The sequence below is a fragment of the Vanellus vanellus genome, assembly GCF_965231255.1.
Source record: "Vanellus vanellus genome assembly, contig: HAP1_SCAFFOLD_110, whole genome shotgun sequence".
NCBI classification, from domain to species: Eukaryota; Metazoa; Chordata; class Aves; order Charadriiformes; family Charadriidae; genus Vanellus; species Vanellus vanellus.
Window position 1 is genome coordinate 337,073 of NW_028127815.1, and position 20,496 is coordinate 357,568.

General features: G+C 52.7%; 1 protein-coding gene across 1 annotated transcript; it reads left to right on the plus strand.

Moving 5' to 3' along the window:
• Nucleotides 1-2,388: 2,388 nt before the first annotated feature.
• On the plus strand, nucleotides 2,389-3,360 carry LOC309684970 (olfactory receptor 14C36-like; the record flags this gene model as incomplete). The annotated part of the gene is made up of 1 exon (XM_082500803.1): nucleotides 2,389-3,360. One exon carries the CDS (start codon nucleotides 2,389-2,391, stop codon nucleotides 3,358-3,360), a length of 972 nt encoding a protein of 323 aa, XP_082356929.1.
• Nucleotides 3,361-20,496: the final 17,136 nt, after the last annotated feature.

Sequence of the window (20,496 nt, forward strand, 5' to 3'; positions counted from 1 at the left end):
TTGGAGGAGGCTGTCCTTGAAGACCAGCTGGACTGAGCTCTGCCACCATGTCACAGCTCTGTCTGCCACAGGAACGGCTCCAGCTCGTCCTGTCTGTGCCCCTGGCTGAGATCATTGCTGCACGTTTGGGCTGAAGCCCCCCAGCTGTGGCACCAGGCAAGCGGTGACTTGCCATAAGGACTCCTGGTACCAAGAGTCCAAGACCTCGTGTGTGCTACTGATGGGACAAGAAGAGGGGTTACTCATGGCCAGCTCTTCTTCTGCTGGGAGAAATACCACTGGTGGAAGTAAGTGTCTCTGCGCAACTGAGGGAGGGAACATGAGAGATTGCATCAGCCTTTTTCACAGGCGGTTCCCCTGGAGCCCCAGGGACACCTCCAGGGAGCCCAGAGGGGACAGAGAGAGTGGCACCGTGGGCTGGTCCTCTGCTGCTGAGCTGGGCCGGGCTGCTGGGACAGAGGGAGCTCCTGGCAAGCGGGCAGCACTGCAGAGACAGCTCTGCCCAGGAGCAGCTCCTCTGCACAGCGCAGCAGGGCTGAGGGCACTGCCTGCAGGCAGCGAGGGCAGAGCAGGGTGGCAGAGAGAGGTTGAAGACAGTCTGGAGAGGGAGGATGCTGAGAGCTTACTGCGGGAGAAACCTTCATAGCCCTTGACATGGTAAGTCTCTGGGTTAGGGAAATTGCAGCTGCAGTTCTTGGAAAGATGTCCAAAAGCTGCTCCTCCCATGGCCTATGGGATCTTTCAGGAGGACTCTGACACTTCCTCTAGTGTAGAGGTGAAGAATGTGCTCCAGAGCAGGAATGCCCTGCAGTGCCTTCAGAGGGAGAGGGCACGACGTCTGCCTTCTCCTTAGGACCACTGCCATGTGTGATGGTGGGTGTGCAGGCAGGGGTGGGCAGGGCTGTCCTTGCCAGCAGGGTCCCTGCACCCCAGGGGCTGTGTGCCGGGGCAGGGACTCTGCCGCCTGCCAAGGTCAGCTCTCCCCCTCCCACGGAGGTGCTGTGGGGAGAAGGTGTGTGTGGAAGGAGCAACTCCTTGCATGGCAGGGTCCTGGTGTTGCCAAGAGAGAACTGCGTGGGTCAGGGCTGCTCACAGCTGAAGGGCAGTGGCAGAGGAAACTTTTCAAGAAGAACCTCAAGGCAAAGGCTACCTGAAAGCGAAGGAGTTTGTGATTTCAGTCTTCTGCTTTTTTTTTTTTCTTTTGTTTGTGGGGAGTGAGACATGGAGATTTGTCTCCCTGTTCTTCAGAAGGCACAGAGCCTCCAAATCTTTTTCACTTAGAGGTGAATAAATCAGGGAGTAAGAAAAATCCATATGCTACAGCTTACAGAGAGCACCCAGCATCACCTTTCCAGTCTTATCAGGGTCAGTCAGATGTTCCTGTCAGAGCCTGTGCCCACAGTAATGCTCCTGGGCAATGTTCTGCTGCCAGGAGGTGTCTGCAGGACAGAGATGAGCACACAGCATCTGTGATGGGTTCTGTGTGCACTGCCGACGAGGAGATGCGCTGACAGAGAAAGAGCTCCCAGCAGGGACAGCTCCAGGCAGCAGAGCCCTGGGCAGGGAAAGAGAGGGAGCAGCTCCCATGTGCCTTGGGAGGGTGATTCGGGCACCTTCCTGCCATCTCCTGTAATGAGGGCGCCTTCTACTGGTCTCCTCTCTCGCCCAGCAGAGCTTCTGACATCAAGGCTGTGGGGTTTCTGGCTGAGGTGCCTCCTCAGCAGCCACACACCAAGGAGGAGAAACTCCTTAGTTCTATGGGTCTCTGTCTTCTCTCAGCAGGAGCATTTCTCCACCTTTCCCTCCTGTCCATGCTGCTCTTGTTCTTACATCCATACTCTCTAGGAAGAGGGGGTTCAGGTGTGGCTCACACACCAACACTGCCATGCAGCTGTGTCCGTGGGACCAAAGTCCTTCAAACCACCCAAACCTGTGGGGCTGTGGAAAATGCAGTGTGGAGCTGGGGGGTGAGCTGGCTCTGCTGAGATCACTGCACTTTGAGCACTTGTGGGAGTTTCCCTGGCATTCTCCTGCTGGAAAATGCTGACCAGCTTGTCTTCATGACACAGGGATTACCGATGAGGCAAACGGCGACTTTCAGAAGCTGCCCCACCTTTCCCAGATGCCCACTGCTGTCGAGCAGGGGTGACTGCTCCGGAGACCATGGGCAGAAGCCTCCTCCTCATGTCGTGTTTGGCCAGCACAAAGCAGAGCTCAGAACTTGGGGTAGTCAAAAGGAAGTCCTAAAAGGAAGGAGGAAGGCAATGTGTATTTGGGAAGGACAGGGGAGAATGGGACACACGGAATGAGAAGAGATTTGCTCAGAGCAGTCCTAACTTCTGAGTGTGCTTTCCTGCTTTGGCAGAACCTCATGAGCAAAGGGTTCAGATGTCCAACAGCAGCTCCATCACCCACTTCCTCCTCCTGCCGTTCGCAGACACACGGGAGCTCCAGGTCTTGACCTTCTGGCTCTTCCTGGGCATCTACCTGGCTGCCCTCCTGGGAAACGGCCTCATCATCACCACCATCGCCTGCGACCACCGCCTCCACACCCCCATGTACTTCTTCCTCCTCAACCTCTCTGTTCTTGACCTGGGCTCCATTTCCACAACTCTCCCCAAAGCCATGGCCAATTCCCTCTGGAACACCAGGGCCATCTCCTATGCAGGATGTGCTGCTCAGGTCTTTTTGTTCGGCTTCTTCATGTCAGCAGAGTTTTCTCTTCTCACCATCATGGCCTATGACCGCTACGTTGCCATCTGCCATCCCCTGCACTACAGGACCCTCCTGGGCAGCAGAGCTTGTGTCCGCATGGCAGCAGCTGTCTGGGGCAGTGTTTTTGCCTATGCTGTGCTGCACACGGCCAATACATTTTCACTGCCCCTCTGCCAGGGCAATGCCCTGCACCAGTTCTTCTGTGAAATCCCCCACATCCTCAAGCTCTCCTGCTCTCATTCAGACTACCTCAGGGAAGTTGGGCTTCTGGTAGTTAGCATCTTACTAGGATTCATTTGTTTTGCTTTCATTCTTTTTTCGTATGTGAAGATCTTGAGGGCTGTGCTGAGGATGCCCTCTGAGCAGGGACGGCACAAAGCCTTTTCCACGTGCCTCCCTCACCTGGCTGTGGTCTCCCTCTTTGTCAGCACTGCCATATTTGCCTATCTGAAGCCCCCATCTGTCTCCTCCCCATCCCTGAACCTGTTGGTGTCATTTCTGTACTCAGTGGTGCCTCCAGTAGTGAACCCTCTCATCTACAGCATGAGGAACCAGCAGCTCAAGGATGCCCTAAGGAAATGGATCACTGGTTTCTTCTCAGAAGCAGAAATGAACTGCCCATCTTGTTCTGCATATCACTCATAATGTAACTCATTACAGGCCCAGACTCTCTTTGGTAGAGTTTTTCCTTTTGTGTCTTTGGTGTTTGGATTTCATGGTTGTATGAATGCTGTCAACAAAAGAACAGAGCCATCCTTTATCCTTTTTCGATGTCAGCATCTGCCTGTCTTGTGTGAGGCAGAGACTTTCTGTAAATAAGGAGCTGCTCTCTCTGTGTGTTTAAACAAAATAAAGGGCCCTGCACTGACTTGTTTGTCTGAGACGCATTCTCCAAGATGTTCTCTATAGCTGCAGGGGCCTCATCTGTGTGCTGAGGTGGAGGGGGCAGGAGCCATCTGAGCTGGGTCTGCCTCCCAGCCTGACCAGCATGGCCCTGGGCACCACAGCCCCCGGCTCTGCAGAGCCGCACCACCAGCTCGGGGGCTGTGGGACGCCTGGGGAGGGGGTGCAGGAACGGCTGGCCAGGCCAGCACGGATGAGCTCTCTCGGGAAAAGGCTCTGAGGGCAGATGGGCTGTGGCGGGAGAAGAGCAGGGCACCGAGTGTGTGCAGGGCAGCCATGGCAAGAGGAACCCTTTGCTGCGGTGGGGCAGCTTGGGGCAGGTTGCCCTGTCCCTGGGGCCAAAGGACCTTCCTGAGGGTGCCCTGGGCCAATTCTCTCATGCCATCCTGGGAGGACATTTGGCAGCTGGGGCTGCAAGCTGCCTGGGGTGGAGATCTCCTCAGCATGCCGGCTGGGTGGACAGTCTCACTGGCCTGCACATCCTGCTGTGGGACCAGTCCCAATGGGGCTGCTCTGCTGGTCTGTGCTGGGGAGAGGGCAGGAGATAGCCAGGTTCAGGGAGTGTCTGGGCTGGTGGGGATGGGAAGTGCCCCAGAGAGGACAACCCCAGGGAAGAGCTGAAGTGTGGGAGTGTGCAGGGTGGGGACACACAGCAGTGTCCTGGCACAGCCGGGCTCCTGCGAGAGACATGAGGGACCAGACGAGCAGGGTCTGGGCTGTGCCTGTGCCCACTGGACACCCTGGCGAGGTTGCCCCAGGGCCATCATCACAGAATCACAGTATCACAGAAACTCCTATATTGGAGAAGACCTGTAAGATCACATAGTCCAATCATTAAAACCTGTCAAACCTGATCCCCTTCTATGACAAGGTGACCCACTTAGTGGTGGAGGGAAAAGCTGTGGATGTTATCTACCTGGATTTCTGCAAGGCTTTTGACACCGTTTCCCATAGCATTATCCTGGAGAAACTGGCTGCTCATGGCCTGGATAGGTGTACTCTTCGCTGGGTAAAAAACTGGCTGGATGGCCGTGTCCAGAGAGTGGTGGTAAATGGAATTAAATCCAGTTGGTGTCCAGTGACAAGTGGTGTCCCCCAGGGATCGGTGCTGGGGCCCATTCTCTTTAATATCTTTATCAATGATCTGGATGAGAGGATCGAATGCACCTTCAGTAAGATCGCAGACGACACTAAGATAGGTGGGCGTGTTGATCTGCTTGAGGGTAGATTGGCTCTGCAGAGGGATCTGGACAGGCTGGACAGATGGGCAGAGGCCAATGGTATGAGGTTCAACAAGGCCAAGTGTCGGGTCCTGCACTTGGGTCACAACAACCCCATGCAGCGCTACAGACGGAGTGGCTCGAAAGCTGCCTGGCAGAAAAGGACCTGGGGGTGTTGGTGGACAGCCGGCTGAGCATGAGCCAGCAGTGTGCCCAGGCAGCCAAGAAGGCCAACACCATCCTGGCCTGCATCAGGAATAGTGTGGTGAGCCGGACTAGGGAAGTAATCATCCCCCTGTACTCGGCACTGGTGAGGCCTCACCTCGAGTACTGCGTTCAGTTTTGGGCCCCTCACTACAAGAAGGACATTGAGGTGTTGGAGCGTGTCCAGAGAAGGGCTACAAAGCTGGTGAAGGGTCTGGAGGACAAACCTTATGAGGAACGACTGAGGGATCTGGGGTTGTTTAGCCTGGAGAAGAGGAGGCTGAGGGGAGACCTTATCACCCTCTACAACTACCTGAAAGGAGGTTTTAGAGAGATGGGAGCTGACCTCTTCTCCCTGGCGACAAGTGATAGGACAAGAGGAAATGGGTTCAAGTTATGTCAGGGCAGGTTTAGATTAGATGTTAGGAAGCATTTTTTCACTGAAAGGGTTATTAAACACTGGAATAAGCTGCCCAGAGAGGTGGTGGATTCACCATCCCTGGAGGTGTTTAAGAAAAGGGTAGATGAGGTGCTTAGGGACATGGTTTAGGAGTGGTGGTGTTTTTATCAGGGTAGGTTAATGGTTGGACTTGATGATCTTAAAGGTCCCTTCCAACCACACTGATTCTATGATTCTATGATTCTATCCCTTGCCAGTTTTAATTCCAAGTGGGCTTCAGCCTTCCTCGTTGCATCCCTACATACTCTCGCAATGTTTATATACTCCTCCCAAGTCGCCACTCCCCTTTTCCACATTCTCTAAACTTCCCTCTCGCACGTGAGTTTTTTCAGAAGGTCCTTGCTTGTCCATGCAGATTTCCTGCCTCCTCTGCCTGATTTATTACTCATAGGCATGCACTGATGTTGAGCTTGGAGGAAGTGGAGCTTTTCTATTAATCAGCTCTCCTGCACCCCCCTTCCTGCCAAAGCCTTTTCCCATGGGATTCCTCCAAGTATGTCTTTGAAGAGGCCAAAGTCAGCTCTCCTGAAGTCCGGGCTTTTCATTCTACTTTTTGCCCTGCTTCTTCCACGCAGGATCCGGAACTCCACCATCTCATGGTCACTGCAGCCAAGGCTACCCCCAGCCTTCACATCCCCAACTAGTCCTTCTTTATTTGTCAGTAAAATGCCCAGCAGTGCACCTCTCCTTGTTGGTTTCCCCACCAACTGTGTCAGAAAGTTCTCATCAATGCTCTGCAGAAACCTCTGGGACTGTGTGTGCCTGGCTGTGTTGTTTCCAGCAAATATTGGGGTGGCTGAGGTCCCCCGTGAGAACCAGGGCCTGTGACCATGAGGCTATTTCCAGCAGTCTGTAGAAGGCCTCATCAACTTCCTCTTCCTGATCTGGTGGTCTGTAGTAAACACCCACAGCAGGGTCTCCCACATTTCCCTGTCCCTTAATTCTTAATGATAAGCTCTCAACACGTTCTTCATCCAGCTGCAGGCAGAGCTCAAGACATTCCAGTTGCTCTGTCCCGTAGAAAGCAACTCCATCACCTCACATCGCTGGCCTGTCTTTCCGAAACAGTACATAACCGTCCGTGACAGCATTCCAGTCCTGCGAGCTATCCCACCATGTCTCTGTAATTGCAATGAGACTATGGCCCTGTAGCCATCATCCCCTCCGGAAGGCTTTTGTTGAAAGGAAGGCTGGGACACTGTGTCAGGGTTTTCACTGAAGGAAGTATTGACCCAGAAGCCTCATCATTTTACTGCTGTCCTTCAGTCCTTGTGCCCAACACATGTTGTTCAGACACATGTCCTTCAACACATGTCCTCCCAGAAATGGAGGAAATTATGCCAAAGAAAAAGAAATCATTATCAGGGGATTTGTTGGGAAACAGCACAGGATGGGCTCAAAGATGTCTCCCTTATCTTGTCAATGTCTTCTCTTTCAGCAGTGCGCCATGCCCAGAGTAGCTGTTCAATAGCAGCTCCAATACCCAGTTCCTCCTTCTGGCATGTGCTGACACTCGGGAGCTGCAGCTCTTGACCTTCGGGCTCTTCCTGGGCATCTACCTGGCTGCCCTCCTGGGAAATGGCCTCATCATCAGCGCCATCGCCTGCGACCACCGCCTCCACACCCCCATGTACTTCTTCCTCCTCAACCTCTCTGTTCTTGACCTGGGCTCCATCACCACTATCCCCAAAGCCGTGGCCAATTCTCTGTGGGACACAAGGGCCATCTCTTACTCAGGATGTGCTGTTCAGGTGTTTGGTTGTTTTTGTTTTTTTTTTTTTTTTCTGTGTTGCAGCAGAGCTTTCTCTTCTCACTGTCATGGCTTACAAACACTACATTGACATCTGCCAACCCCTGCACTACGGGACCCTCCTGGGCAGCAGAGCTTGTGTCCGCATGGCAGCAGCTGTCTGGGGCAGTGTTTTACCCTATGCTGTGCTGCACACGGCCAATACATTTTCACTCCCCTTCTGCCAGGGCAATGCCCTGCACCAGTTCTTCTGTGAAATCCCCCACATCCTCAAGCTCTCCTGCTCACACTCCTACCTCAGGGAAGATGCAGTACTTGTGATTAGTATCGTTTTTGGATTTGGCGGTTTTGTTTTCATTGTGCTGTCCTATGTGCAGGTCTTCAGGGCTGTGCTGAGGATTCCCTCACAGCAGGGGCAGCACAAAGTCTTTCCCATGTTCCTCCCTCACCTTCTCATGGCCTCTGTTTGTCAGCACATCAGCGTTTACCCACCTGAAGCCCCTGTCTATCTCGCCTCCCTATCCCTTGACCTGGTGGTGTCCTTTCTGTACTCGGTGGTGCCTCCAGCAGAGAACCCCTCATCTTTTGTTTTTCAGAAGCAATAGAGTGTCTGTTTTCTTCTGCACAGCATTCAGAGTGTAACTCATTACAGGCCCAGAATGTCTTCTCAGGTTTTTGCTGGGTGTGTGTTTCTTTGTTTTTCTTGTTATAATGTTGTGCTCAGCAAAATTTTATTATTCTTCCCACTTGTAATTCATTGTGTACCTGTAGAATTTGACCCACAGACTGTGTAAATCAGGTGCAGTGCTCTCTGTGTATTCAAACAAAAGAAAGGACCCTGCAGTGACTTGTTTTTCTTAGATCCTTCCTCTGAGACCTCTGTAAAGACACAGGGCAGTGCCTGTGTGCAGAGGTGGAGGGGAACGAGTCCCAGCACAGCAGCACTGCCAGGGCGCACCAGCCTCGGTCTTGCCAGAGCTGCTCTCTTGCCACTCCCACGCTCTCCTTTGGAGCCCTTGTGTAGGTGTAAGGCCTCAGGGGTCACAGTCCTGCTGTGTGGTAGTCCTGTGACTGCAGGCAGGGACAGGCCATGAGCACTTCTGTGACACAGCTGACCTCTATAACGGCATCTCCATCATGACAGGGCATGTCCTCAGCACAGTGCTTGAAGGCTTCGGTCTTCTTCCAAAGTTGCTCTCAAGAACATGCCCAAGGAATAGACTCTAAAGAGCCTTGTTGCTTTGTTTGTTCTCTGTGGGCTCAGTGCGATGAGACTGTGGTCCCAGGATGGCCTTCTAGGGACTTAGGGCTGGTTCATGTGTTGCTTGTTGGTGGCCAGGGCCCATGCAGACAGTGAATGGTCTCCAACGAACCTGCCTGGGGCTCTGCAGCAGTTCATAGGGCTGATGGCAGAGCAGCGTTTTTCTGGAGGGACTTGGGAGCTGCCAGAAGAGCACAAGGGATCTGCAGGGACAGCGTGTGCCAGGGAGTCAGCAGTGAATGGTGCCGACTGAGCACGAGCCTGTCCGTTGTGGTGTCACCCACAGACAACACACCAAGTCTGTGTATGAGCCTGCAAATGAGAGCTCTGCAGCCGCGAGGGAGACAGCTGGCACAGGGAAAGGAGTCTGGCAAGTGATTCATTTTACCCTCAGTGAACTTTCACAGACTGGATCCAGCGCAGCACCCAAACACATCTCACAGCACTGGAGTAAGGCAGGGTACCTCTGAGCACCTTCCATGGCCACATAAGAGCTTGTGTGGGAGGTGCTCAGTGGCAGTGACCACCATCAGCTGGGTCTGCCTCCCAGCCTGACCAGCACAGCCCAGCAAAATCACCCCATTGGTCCTGGGCACCACAGCCCACTTGCTCTGCAGAGCAGCATCACCAGCTCGAGGGCTGTGGGGACCATGGGGACAGGGCGCAGCAATGACTGGCTGAGCCAGCACAGGCGTGCTGACCTTGGGAAAGGCTCTGTGGGCAGGTGGGATGTCCTGGGAGAAGAGCAGGGAACGGTGTGTGTGCAGGGGAGACATGGAAAGAGAAACACTTCGCTGTGCCAGCTTGGGCCAGGTTGAGCAAGGTTGCCCTGAGGCTGGGACAGCAGAAGCTGCCAGAAGAGCGCCGGGGCCAGGACTCTGTGCTTTCCTGGGGAGCGCTGCTGGTAACGGGGGCTGCGCGCTTCCTGGGATGGGATCTCCAGGACATGACAGCAGAAGAGACACTGCTACTTACCTCCGTTTCCTCCTTGCTGCAGGGCCCAACCAGACCGGGCTGCTCTGCTCGGCTGGGGAGAAGGTAGAGGAGTGGGGATTGCTGGGAAGGGGCTGGGACGGCTGGGCTCGGAAACGCTGGGGAGGGAGAAACACCAATACAGCTAAAGTGTGTGAGCGTGCAGGGTAGGGGCACACAGCAGTGTCCTCACACAGCCCGGGCTCCTGTGAGAGACACACAGGAGCAGCAGAGCAGGGTGATGTCTCTGCCTTTGTTCATGGGACACCCCAGGGAAGCTGCCCCGGGGCAATCGTCACAGGGCAGCCACTAACAAGCACCGCTTCCATCACTGCCTTCTCGCCCAGCTCAGAGAGGTTGTTCTTCCCTCCACAGAGGGACATTGAAAGACGAGGTGTGAAGACCATGTTTGCGTTGTACAGAGGAGACAGAAGCATGCACATTGCGTGGGGGTGGTAAGATGAACCCAAGTGAGCACAAACGCCATCACCTGTTCTTAGGGGTGCCATGAAGGACTGTGGGACAGACGGTGTCTTGAGGTCACTTCACCTGGAGAGTAAGGTCCCCTGGGAAACCCCCATAATGCAGCACTGGAATGATGAGTGAAGAGCAGGAGGACACACCACAGGGCTGAGGTGCCGGCCAGCCTCTGGGACTGGCAACAGGAGGCCAGGGACACACTACGACTGCTGCAGTGCTCTGCCTCTGCCTGTGGAAGGGAAGGACTCGTGTCTCCAAACACCCCTGTATGTACGAGGAGTGCATGAGGCCAAATGAGGTGGGGACACCTCACAGCCCTGACATTTGTGTCTGACTCCAGGAACAACCCCCACTATCCAAGTGAGGTTCATCTCACCTGCCTTGGACAGGCTCATTACCAATTCCTCTGTCTGCTATGTTATCCCTCCTTGGCTTTCTGGCCAAGAAAGGGGAGGGGGACAATGAATCCTCCTTGATGCAGTTTCCCGTCCTGCAAATGGGGAACATCACCAACACTTGACAAATCTCTTCATCCTCTTTCATGACTTGCCCAGTATCTTCCTGCATTAAAAGGCTGCCAGGCTCTTCCTTGTTGTGCATGATGGGAGGAGGAAGGCCAATGGGCATCAGCTGAAAAACATGAAGAAAATCTTTCTCCCCATCAAGATAGTCAAGCACTGGAGGAGATCTCTCAGAGAGCTTATGTCATCTCTATATTTCATGGAATCATAGAATGGTTTAGGTTGGAGGGGAATTTAAAAACCATCTACTTCCAACCGTACTGCCATAGGCAGGGACACCTCCCACTAGACCAGCTTGCTCAAAGCCCCATCCAGCCTGGCCTTGAACACCTCCAGGGACGGGGCATCCACCACTTCCCTGGGCAACATGTTCCAGTGTCTCACCACCCTTGGAGTAATTAATTTGTTCTTAATATATATAATGTGACCCTCCTCTGGACTCACTCCAACAGGTCCATGTCCTTTTTCTGTTGGAGGCTCCAGAGCTGGATGCAGTACTCTAGGTGGAGTCTCACAAGAGCGGAGGGGAAGAATCACCTCCCTCGACCTGCTGGCCTTGCTGCTTTTAATGAAGCTCAGGATGTGCTTGGCTTTCTGGGCTGCAGGCACACATTTCTGGCTCATGTTGAGCTTCTCATCCACCAACACCTCCAAGTCCTTCTCCTCAGGGCTTCTCTCTATCCATTCTGCACCCAGCCTGTATTTGTGCTTTGGTTGACTTCCTCTTGCAACTCTAAACTTCAAACATTTTTGGTGTTGTTATTCTCTTTGCTTGGTTTTGTCTTGTTTTAATAAGTGATTTATCAGCGATTTTGTGTGCTGCCTCTGTTTGCAAAGGCACGTGATCATAAAATTGGGGTGGGATGCAGTGAGAGGGACACGGGAGCGCGGTGCCAGTGTAGGTGCCTGGGACCTTCTGCCCAGGCTCCAGCTGCAGCTTCCCAGGGGCTCTGGTCTCCAGCAGCTCCTCTGGGACAGTGGCCAGGCCCAGGCAGGTGCTTCAGAGACACAGGGCCCTCTGGAGGTACCACTGGGTACTGATGGTCAGACAGCGGAGCGCTGCCTGGAAGCCTGAGACATTTTGACATGTGTATGAGCATGACCTCATCAGCTAAAACAAGAGAATACTTTTAATACACATTTGGTGTTCTCCCATGAGATGTAGATGAGGAGTTTTCAGGATGTCCATTGACAGCAAGACGAGAGCTACTGACCTTTCCCTCTCTTTGCATTGTCAGGACTCTCTCTCAGCCTCTGAATTTAATCTCCCTCACCTTTCACGTATTTCCACCTATCCTAAAGGAAGTGACCATGTCTGAAGGCACCTTTCCAGCCGTGCACGTGCACAGAAGCACTTGTGATTGCTCTCTACATTTCCCTTCCCCTTCCTCTTTCATCATTCAGATACCTCTCAACAATCCCACTGCTGCTTTGAGCTTCAGGCAGTTAAAATTTGTCTTTCAGTAGTCTGTTGAATTCTGGGTTTAGGACATCTCTTTATTTGTGCTTATTTCCATAAGAACAGGTTCAACAAGGCTTTAGGTTCAACAAGGTTTCAGGTTCAACAAGGCCAAGTGCCAGGTCCTGCACTTGGGTCACAACAACCCCATGGACACTACAGGCTTGGGGCAGAGGGGTTGAAAAGATGCCCGGCAGAAAAGGACCCGGGGGTGTTGGTTTAGAGCCGCCTGAATATGAGCCGGTTGTGTGCCCAGGTGGCCAAGAAGGCCAACAGCATCCTGGCCTGTATCAGGAATAGTGTGGCCAGCAGGACTAGGGAACTGACCATACCCCTGTACTTGGCACTGGTGAGGCCCCACCTCGAGTACTGTGTTCAGGTTTGGGCCCCTCACTACAAGAAGGACATTGAGGTGTTGGAGCGTGTCCAGAGAAAGGCAACGAAGCTGGTGAGGGGTCTGGAGGACAAATCTTATGAGGAGCGGCTGAGGGAACTGGGGTTGTTTAGCCTGGAGAAGAGGAGGCTGAGGGGAGACCTTATTGCTCTCTATAGTTCCCTGAAAGGAGCTTGTAGAGAGGTGGGGGCTGACCTCTTCTCCCTGGTGACAAGAGATAGGACAAGAGGAAATGGGTTCAAGTTATGCCAGGCAAGGTTTAGATTGGATATTAGGAATTTTTGTTTCACTGAAAGGATTATCAAGCATTGGAATAGGCTGCCCAGGGAGGTGGTGGATTCGCCATGCCTGGAGGTGTTTAAAAGGGCGTAGATGTGGTACCTGGGGACATGGTTTAGAAGTGGTTCTGCCAGGGTAGGTTAATGGTTGGATTTCATGATCTTAAAGGTCCCTTCCAACCTCAACAATTCTATGATTCTATGATTCTATTCTATGAAATCCATGCTGATGGTTCTTGGACATGTTCTTCTGTTATCGGTGCCCAGAAATGTCACCAAGGAGGGCTCTGACTGATGGCACAACACTCCTCACCAAAGTGAGCTTGTACAGCCTGTGGCTCCCTGGGTTGCACATTTGGACTCTTTCAAAGACAGGTGCTACACTTGCTTGTCCTCTCTCACCAGAGACCTCTGCCAATCCCATGACCTTTCAAAAGGGATATTCCAAAGAAATATTGATCTTCCCCTGTAACCTCATTACCACTCTTCTCCCTGTTACACACTGTGTATTTTCTCTAATCTTTCAGATGCTTACCCTTCTCCTGAGACAATGTTCATTTCTAAAGTCATCTTTGCAGATGCAGACTCTCTGGGCAAAGGCCCTTTCCATTCTTCGCCAGTTTTCTCCTCCCCTTACTCTTTCTTCACTCAGATACCTCTCACCTGTGCTGCTGCTTTGACTTTCAAGGAGTTCAAAGCTTGCCTGTCTTTCAACAATCTAATTGTCTCCTCGGCCAACTCCTTAATTGTGTTTATATGTCTTGTCTATCTACCTTCCTAAACTCTTTCTCATAAGAACTCCCTTGTAGAAAGGCAGCCTCATTAGAGGTAGCTTGTCCTGAGCGTGTGATTGCGGACTGTGTGTTATTGTTTAGGAAATCTGATTATGCTTTACTTTTCTTTTCTTACAAACAGGAAAAGGTCTCCTGCGCCTGGGTGCAGCCAGGGCTCTGAGGAGCGCAGGTGGGAGATGGGGCAATGGAGCTGTGACATCCAGCTGCAGACTTCAGTGGAGAAGTCTGATGCAAAGACCAGGGGTGTCAGTCCCAGGTGGCCAATGTCAGAAATGGGGAGGGTGGGGAGGTGAGGAGCAAAGCTGTCCTACAGTGTCAGACCTCCAGGGACTGCTTCTCCTCCCTATCCAGACCCCCTGAAGGGACACCCTGTATCCAGAACAATCAGAGAATGCTTCTATCCTAATCATAAGTGATAATCGGGAGTAATACATTATATCCTTTAAAATAAAAAAGACATTTTTATTAGGTGCGCTTTGAAATCTCCTCCTTAATTACACTCTGAAACCTCTCTAATTGGCTGTACAAGTCTTGAAGATTCGAAGAAAATTACAAGAACTATGAACACCTTGTTAGAGCTTTCTGTCTTTTAATGAGCCCCACGGTGTATTTGGTTCTGAGTCCATGAGCCTCAGGCACTGAGAGAAGATTGACCAAAGTGCTCCAGAAGTCCAAGTCAGAAGCAAAGTACCTTGAAGCCTTGATTGGCCCCACTGAGGGTCCTTACTGCCAAAGCCTCCCCATGGGTTCGTTAGAGGAGATAACTGGAGGCTGTGGCTGCAGGTAGGCAAAGGCACTGTGCAGGTGGCTGTAACGCTGAGGAACCCCTTGGTTTGGTTGATGCAGCAGAAAGGCCAACCCCTGACCCCCAGGCCCTGGGAAGGCAGGTCCTGCCCCTCACTGGTGGCTCAGGGCTCTTCCTGGGGGCAGTGGGGTGTGAGGGTGAGCGAGGCTGAGTGTAGGAAAATTCTGTGACACCTCCTGGCCTCCCAAAAAGGGGCAAGGACAGAACAAAATCCAGAGTCCCAAAAGAATCACAGAATCATTTCGAATTGCAAAAGACCTTTAGGATCATAGAGTCCAACTGTAAACCTAACACTGCCAAGTCCACCACTAAAACATGTCCCTGTGTGCCACATCTACACATCCATTAAATACCTCCAGGGATGGTGACTCAACCACTTCCCTGGGCCGCCTGTTCCAGTGCTCGAAAGCCCTTTAGCTGAAGAAATTTTTCCTAATACGCAATGTAAATCTCCCCTGGAGAAACTTGAGGCCATTTCCCTCAAGTCCTCTCTCTCATTACTTGGGAGAAGAGACCAACCCCCACCTCGCTACAACGTCCTTTCAGGGAACCGGAGAGAGCGAGAAATTCTCCCCTCAGCCTCCTCTTCTCCAGGCTAAACAACCCCAGTTCCCTCAGCCGCTCCTCACAAGACTTGTCCTCCAGACCCCCCACCAGCTTCATTGCCTTTCTCTGGACACGCTCCAACACCTCAATGTCCTTCTTGTCACGAGGGGCCCAGAACTGAACACAGTACTCGATGTGGGGCCTCAGAGTACAGGGGGACGATCACTTTCCTAGTCCTGCTCACCACACTATTACTGGTACAAGCCCGGATGCTGTGGGCCTTCATGGCCTCCTGGGCACACTGCCAGCTCATATTCAGCCACCAACATCCCCGGGTCCTTTTCTGCTGCGCATCTTTCCAGTCACTCTGCCCCAAGCATGTAGCGCTGCGTGAGGTTGTTGTGACCCAAGGGCAGGACCCGGCTCTTGGCCTTGTTGAACCCCACACCATTTGCCTTGGCCCATGGATCCAGCTTGTCCAGATCCCTCTGTAGAGCCTTCCGACACTCAGGCAGATCAACACTCCCACCTTAATTGGTGTCATCTGCAAACTTACTGAGGGAGCACTCCACCCCCTTGTCTAGATCGTTGATAAAGATATTAAAGACAACTGGTCCCAGTACTGAGCCCCGGGGAACATCACTTGTGACCAGCCGCCAAATGCATTGAACTCCATTCAGCACCACTCTTTGGTCCCGGCCGTCCAGCCAGTGTTTTACCCAGCAGAGTGTACACCTGTCCAAGCCATGAGCAGCCAGTTTCTCCAGGAGAACGCTGTGGGAAAACGTGTCAAAGGCTTTAATGAAGCGCAGGTAAACAACATCCACAGCCTTTTCCTCATCCACTAAGATGGTCACCTTGTCATAGGAGGTCAGGTTTCTGAGGCAGGACTTGCCTTTCATAAACTCATGCTGGCTGGGTCTGATCGCCTGGTTGTCCTGTATGTGCTGCATGATGGAACTCAGGATGATCTCCTCCGTAACCTTCCCCAGCACCGAGGTCGGACTGATAGGCCTGTAATTCCCCAGGTCCTCCTTCTGGTCCTTCTTGTAGATGGGCACCACGTTTGTTATCTTCCAGTCAACTGGGACCACCCCAGTTAGCCAGGAATGTTGATAAATGATGGAAAGTGGCTTGGTGAGCACTCCCGCCAGTTCCCTCAGTACCCTTGGGTGGATCTCAAGCAGCGCCATAGACTTGTGTATTTCTAAGTGATGTAGCAGGTTCCTCACCATTTCCCCTTGGATTGTGGGGGCTTCATTCTGCTCCCCAACCCTGTCTTCCAGCTCAGGGGGCTGGGTACCCAGAGAGCAACTGGTCTTACTCTTAAAGACTGAGGCAAAGAAGGCATTAAGTTCGTAAGCCTCTTCCTCATCCCTGGACACCGTCTTTCCCTCCACATCCAATAAAGGATGGAGATTCTTCTTGGCCCTCCTGGTGTTGATGGTGTATTTACGAAACATTTTTCATTGTCTTTTATGGCATGGCCAGATTAATTTCTAGTTGTGTTTTAGCCCTTCTACTTTTCTCCCTGCATAACCTCATGACATCCTTGCAGTCCAACCGAGTTGCCTGCCACGTCTTCCAACTGTCAGAAACCCCTTTTTTCCCCTCAGTTCCAGCCAAAGCTCTCTGTTCAGCCAGGTCTTCTTCCCTGATGGCTCGTCTTTCGGCACATGGTGACAGCCTGCTCCCGTGCCTTTACAAGTTCCTTCTTGATGAATGTCCATCCTTCCTGGACTCCTTTGCCCTTCAGGACTTCCTCCCAAGGGACTCTGTTAACCACACCCCTAAACAGGCCAAAGCCCACCCTCCGGAAGTCCCAGGTGGCAGTTCTGCTGACCGCCCTCCTGACTTCTCCAAGAATTGAAAATTCTGTCATTTCATGATCACTATGCCCAAGACGGCCTCCAATCCTCACATCCCCCACAAGCCCTTCTCTGTTGGCAAACAACAGCTCCAGCGGGGTGCTTCCCTCCTCTGCTCCCTCCCCACCTGTGTCAGGAAGTTACCCTCAACACACTCCAGGAACCTCCTGGGCTGTTTCCTCTCCACTCTATTGCATTTCCAGCAGACATCCAGTAAGTTGAAGTCCCCCACGAGGACAAGGGCTGGCTATCGTGACACTTGTCCCAGCTGCTTCTAGAATATTTCATCTGTCTCTTCATCCTGGTTGGGTGGTCTATAACAGACTCCCACCATGACATCTGCCTTCTTGGCCTTTATTTAACACTTCCCAGTACAGACTGGGTCCTGTCCAGTACAAAGTGGATCATTTTAACGTGTCCCAGTATAGACTGGGTGCAATCCCAGTAGCAGTGGGATCCCCTGATCCCCTCTGCAGACTGGGCACCATCCAAGTACAAACTGCATCTCCTGGCAACCTCCCAGCACAGACTGGGCCCTTTCAAGTCCAAAATGGGGCCCTTTGAACGAAGCCCAAGAAGACTGGGCCCCGTCCCTGTACAAACTGGATCCCCAACCCTCTCCCAGTACAGACTGAGCCTTGTCCCAGTATAAACTGCATCCCTTTAACCCCCCCCATGACAGACTGGGCCCCTGTCCCACTAGAAAGTGGATCTCCTCAACCCCTCCCAGAAGAGACTGGGCCCTGACCCAGTATGAAGTGGATCCCCTCAACCTCTGCCAGTACAGATGGGGCCCTCTCCTAGTACAAACTGGATCACTCGATCCCCTCTTAGTAAAAACTAGTTCCTGTCCCAGTACAAACTCCACCACCTCATCCCCTCCACACAGAAACTGGGTCAGGTGCCAGTACAAACTGGATCCCATGGCCCCCTCCCTGTAACCACTGGGCCCCATTCCATGAGAAACTTTACCTCTTTAAACCCTCCCGGTATACACTGCGCCCTTCCCAGTACACACCAAATCCCTTAACCCCTCCCACTACAGACTGGTCCCAGTGGCAGTACAAACTAGATGCTGTGGTCCCCTCCCAGTACAGACTGGGTTCCCTCCTGGTACAAACTGGATCTCTTGCTCCCCTCCCAATACAGAACAGACTGTCAACAAATAGAGATTACTCCATTTAACCCCTTCGAGTACAGACTGGGTCAATGCCGAGTCCAAAATGGACTCCCCGGTCCCCACCCACTACCAACTGGCCACCTCCAATACAGTCTGGATCCTCTAACTTATGCCAGGACAGACTGGGCCCTGTCCCAGTCCAAACTGCATCCCCTGATTCCCTCCCAGTACAGAAGGGGCCTTGTCCCAGTATGAAGAGAATCCCTTTAATTCCTCCCAGCGGAGAAAGAGCCTCTTCCTGGTCCAAAGTGGATCCCAGCCCAGCTCCCAGTGCAGACTACTCTGTGTACCAGTACAAAATGGATCGCTTTAACACTGCCCTGTACAGACTGGGCCTCATCTCAGTACAGACTGGATCCCCCAGTTTCCTCCCAGTACAGTCTGGGCCCTCTCCACGTAGAAACGGGATCCTCTGACCCAATCCCAGCAGAGTCTGGGCCTCGTCTCAGTACAAACAGACTGGGCCCTGTCCCAGTACAAACTTTATGCCTTCAGGCATATGCATGCCTCCCAGGGTATACTGGGCCACCCTCCCAGTCCAAACTGGAGCCCCTGGCCCCTTCCCACTACAGTCTGGGCTCTGTCACAGTACAAACTGGGTTGCTTTAACCCCTGCCAGTACAAACTTGGCCCCTCCCACTACAAACTAGTCCTCTTTAACCCCTCCAAGTACAGGCTGAGCACACTTCCAGTATAAACTGCATCCTCTCATCCCCTCCCAGTACAACTGGGCATTGTGCCATTTCAAACTGGATTTCATTAAACCCTTCCAGTACAGACTTGGTCCCCTCCCAGTAAAAACGGGCTCTGTTTAGAATCATGGAATGGTCTGGGTTGGAAGGGACCATTAAAGGCCAAATAGTGCAACCCCCCTGCCATGAGCAGGGACACCTTCAACTGGATGAGCTGTCTCCAAGCCCCGGCCAACCTGGCCTGGAATGTTTCCAGGGATGGGGCATCTCCTGTCGCTCTGGGCAACCTGGGACCGTGTCTCACCATCCTCATTGTTAAAAGGTTCTTTATATCGAGTGTAAATTTCCCCCCTTTTAGTTTAAAGCCCTCACCCTTTGTCCTATCGCAACAGGCCCTGCTAAAAACTCTGTCCCCAGCTCTCCTGTAGGCCCCCTTTAGGTACTGGAAGGCCAAAATAAAGTCTCCTCAGAGCCTTCTCTTCTGCAGGCTGAAAAACCCCAACTCTCTCAGCCTTTCCTCACAGCAGAGGTGCTCCAGCCCTCGGAGCATCTTTGTGGCCTCCTCTGGACCCACTCCAATAGGTCCATGTCTCTCCTGTGCTGAGGGCTCCAGAGCTGGAGCAGCACTGCAGGTGGGGTCTCACCAAAGCAGAGCAGAAGGGCAGAATGCCCTCCCTCGACCTGTGTTGATGCTTCTTTTGATGTAGCCCAGGATACCGTTGGCTTTCTGGACTGCGAGCACACATTGCCAGCTCATGTCCAGCTTTTCATCCCCCAGTATACCCAAGTCCTTCTCGGCAGGGCTGCTCTCCATCCCTTCATCCCCCAGGTTGTACTGATATCAGGGATTGCCCCGACCCAGGTGCAGGACCCTTTGCTTGGCCTTGTTGAACCTCATGATTTTCATCCGGGCTCACTTCTTGAGCCTGTCCAGGTCCCTCTGGATGACATCCTGTCCCTTGGGAGTGTCAACTGCACCACTCAGCATGGTGTCATCAGCATACTTGCTGAAGGTGCACTCGATCTCACTGCCTATGTCATTGATGAAGATATTGAACAGTACTGGTCCCAGTACGGACCGCTGAGGTTCACCACTTGTCACCAGTCTCCATCTGGACATGAGGCCATTGACCACTACTGGATGGGACCATCCAACCAGTTCCTCATCCACCGAACAATCCACCCTTCAAATCCACGTCTCTCCAGTTTCACAGAATCACACAGTGGTCAGGGTTGGAAGGGACTTCTGGAGATCATCTAGTCTAAGCCCCCGCCCAGAGCAGGGTCACCTACAGCAGTTTCACAGGACATGTCCAGGTGGGTTTGGAATGTCTCCAGAGTGGGAGACTCCCCCACCTCTCTGGGCAGCCTGTGCCAGTGCTCTGCCACCCTCAAAGGAAAGAAGTTCCTCCTCATGTTAAGATGGAACTTCCTATGTTCAAGTTAGCGCCTGTTATCTCTTGTCCTATCACTGGGCACCACTGAAAAAAGACTATTCCCATCCCCCTGGCAACCTCCATTTAAGTATTTATAAGCATAGATAGGGTTCCCCCTTAGTCTCCTTTTCTCCAGACTAAAAAGCCCCAAGTCCCTCAGCCTTTCCTCATAAGACAGATGTTCCAATCCCCTCATCATCTTCGTAGCCCTTTGCTGGACCCTCTCCAGCAGTTCCCTGTCCTTCTTGAACTGGGGAGACCAGAACTGGACACAGTACTCCAGATGAGGTCTCACCAGGGCAGAGTAGAGGGGGAGGATGACCTCCCTCGACCTGCTGGCCACACTCTGCTTGATGCACCCCAGGATGCCATTGGCCTTCTCGGCTACCAAGACACATTGCTGGCTCATGGGCATCCTGTTGTCCACTGGGACATGCTGCTGCATGTTCCCCCAAGATCTTCCTTTCTTCCAGCTGGACAAGCCCAGCTTTTTCAGCTTCTTCTCACAGCACAAGTGCTCCAACCCTGACCACCTTGGTGGCCCTCCACTGAACGGGC